The sequence below is a fragment of the Sinocyclocheilus grahami genome, unplaced genomic scaffold (assembly GCF_001515645.1).
Source record: "Sinocyclocheilus grahami isolate Dianchi unplaced genomic scaffold, SAMN03320097.WGS_v1.1 scaffold32717.1, whole genome shotgun sequence".
In the NCBI taxonomy this organism is placed as follows: Eukaryota; Metazoa; Chordata; class Actinopteri; order Cypriniformes; family Cyprinidae; genus Sinocyclocheilus; species Sinocyclocheilus grahami.
In genome coordinates, this window is record NW_015521622.1 from 343 (window position 1) to 1,975 (window position 1,633).

The 1,633-nt window shown below is 34.4% G+C and overlaps 1 protein-coding gene across 1 annotated transcript; it reads right to left on the reverse strand.

The window, feature by feature from the left end:
* Window positions 1–245: 245 nt before the first annotated feature.
* LOC107580402 (proteasome inhibitor PI31 subunit-like) lies at window positions 246–1,376 on the reverse strand. Its single transcript, XM_016266114.1, has 3 exons — window positions 1,304–1,376; window positions 866–1,024; window positions 246–753 (listed from the first exon to the last, which is right to left on the reverse strand). The coding sequence occupies exons 1-3, from the start codon at window positions 1,345–1,347 to the stop codon at window positions 702–704; spliced, it is 255 nt and encodes an 84-aa protein (XP_016121600.1). The 5' UTR covers window positions 1,348–1,376; the 3' UTR covers window positions 246–701.
* Window positions 1,377–1,633: the final 257 nt, after the last annotated feature.

The window sequence follows — 1,633 nt, forward strand, 5'->3', positions numbered from 1 at the left end:
AATGCTCACCTTTAAGCAGTGATTATTAACTAAACCTAAATCTACAGACAACAAAACTGTACTTGAAATAAAATAAATGATTACTGAAATAAAACAGTGTATAACTTAAACTTATTTAATTTCAAAAGCAACGTTTATCATTTTTGTTTAGTTTAACTTGAAGTACTAAAATAAACTAAACATTAAATAAAAATGAATAAAAATTTATTCATTTAAAAAAAAAAAAAAAACAAAAAATTACAAAACACAACAATATTGAATATTCAGAAAAACTATAATAGTATATGGCCAAGGTCCCTTATTTAATGAAGTATGTAAGTATTCAAATGTATTATTATCTGTCAGGCAGATTAGAAACGTAATAGCAAACCTTAATGTTTCAAATCAATTTAGCATTTTAACGGTCTTTAATATCAGAAAAATATCAATCACATGGGATGGAATAAAAGCAGTTTAATTTAGAATTGCAGCACGAGTCAGTAGCAAAAAAAGAGCAACCAGGTAGAACACAATCAGACAAAAATGGAATTATCAGTTGTTATTTTTTTTGGCAATATCAAAATAACCAATAATGTTATTGTTTTAATAATAATTCTGTAACAGAATTATTAAGAGTAATTATGTTTCACCACAACCCAGTTTATTCAAACAAAAAGTGCGTATCACTGCAGAGCAGCGAGAACTATGGAATATTAGTGCGTCTACATGAACATGTCGTCATATCCTGGTGGGGGCATGTGATCAGGGTCTGGCCTGAAAGGTAGAGCAAAACAAATGCCATCAGAGGTGAGGACATGAGGTCAAATGAGGTAATGGCAGTTTAACAACTGAACTCAGACTGTAAAGATCCCATTATAGCTCTTACCCAGGTCTGTGTCGCCCAACCGGCCCGAAGGGGTCAAAGCGGGCACCAGGAGGCACAGCGCCAGGGGGAAGGACTCCAGGAATACCAGAAGAGGGGTCAAACCCTGAGCGAGGAAACCCGGCACGTAATGGATCGACGATCATCCCTCCTGCTCTTCCCCTGGAGAAAGAGCCAAGAACAAGAACTATTAATAATTCAGTGAGCACGGTCGTTCCTTGAAGGTGCACTTATTCATTCAAGTTCTTAAATGTTCTTTGATATCTGTTAATCTAAAAAGCCTAACCCAAAATTTTTTTTTCAAGCTGTTTTTTTTTTCTACGTAAGGGAGATCTACAAATACTCGGTTCATCACCAAGAAACATCTGTTAAACTACAGGTCAACATGCATGATGCATTTACAGATGACTGTTTTGACAAATAATTGATGGGATTTCTCACCCAAAAGGGTCCAGATCGGCACCGCCAGCGGCAAATGGAGCCATCGGGTCAGGCCTAAGAAAACAACACACAAAGAAAGACATTTCAGAAGCTTTCTTTTACACTATATTGAAAATAAGTCTTACATCTGTAGTTTTGCATTTAACATTTTGAAAATTTTTCTTGAAATTGTTTTTTAGCTGTCCTGTGTTTTCTGTATTAAACCAGTATTTTTTGGTTTAATACTCTGTTTGCTGGTTAGCTGAATGTTAGTTAAATGTTGTGACGGTGTTATGTATACACACTCATATACATATATATATATATATATATATATATATATACACACAC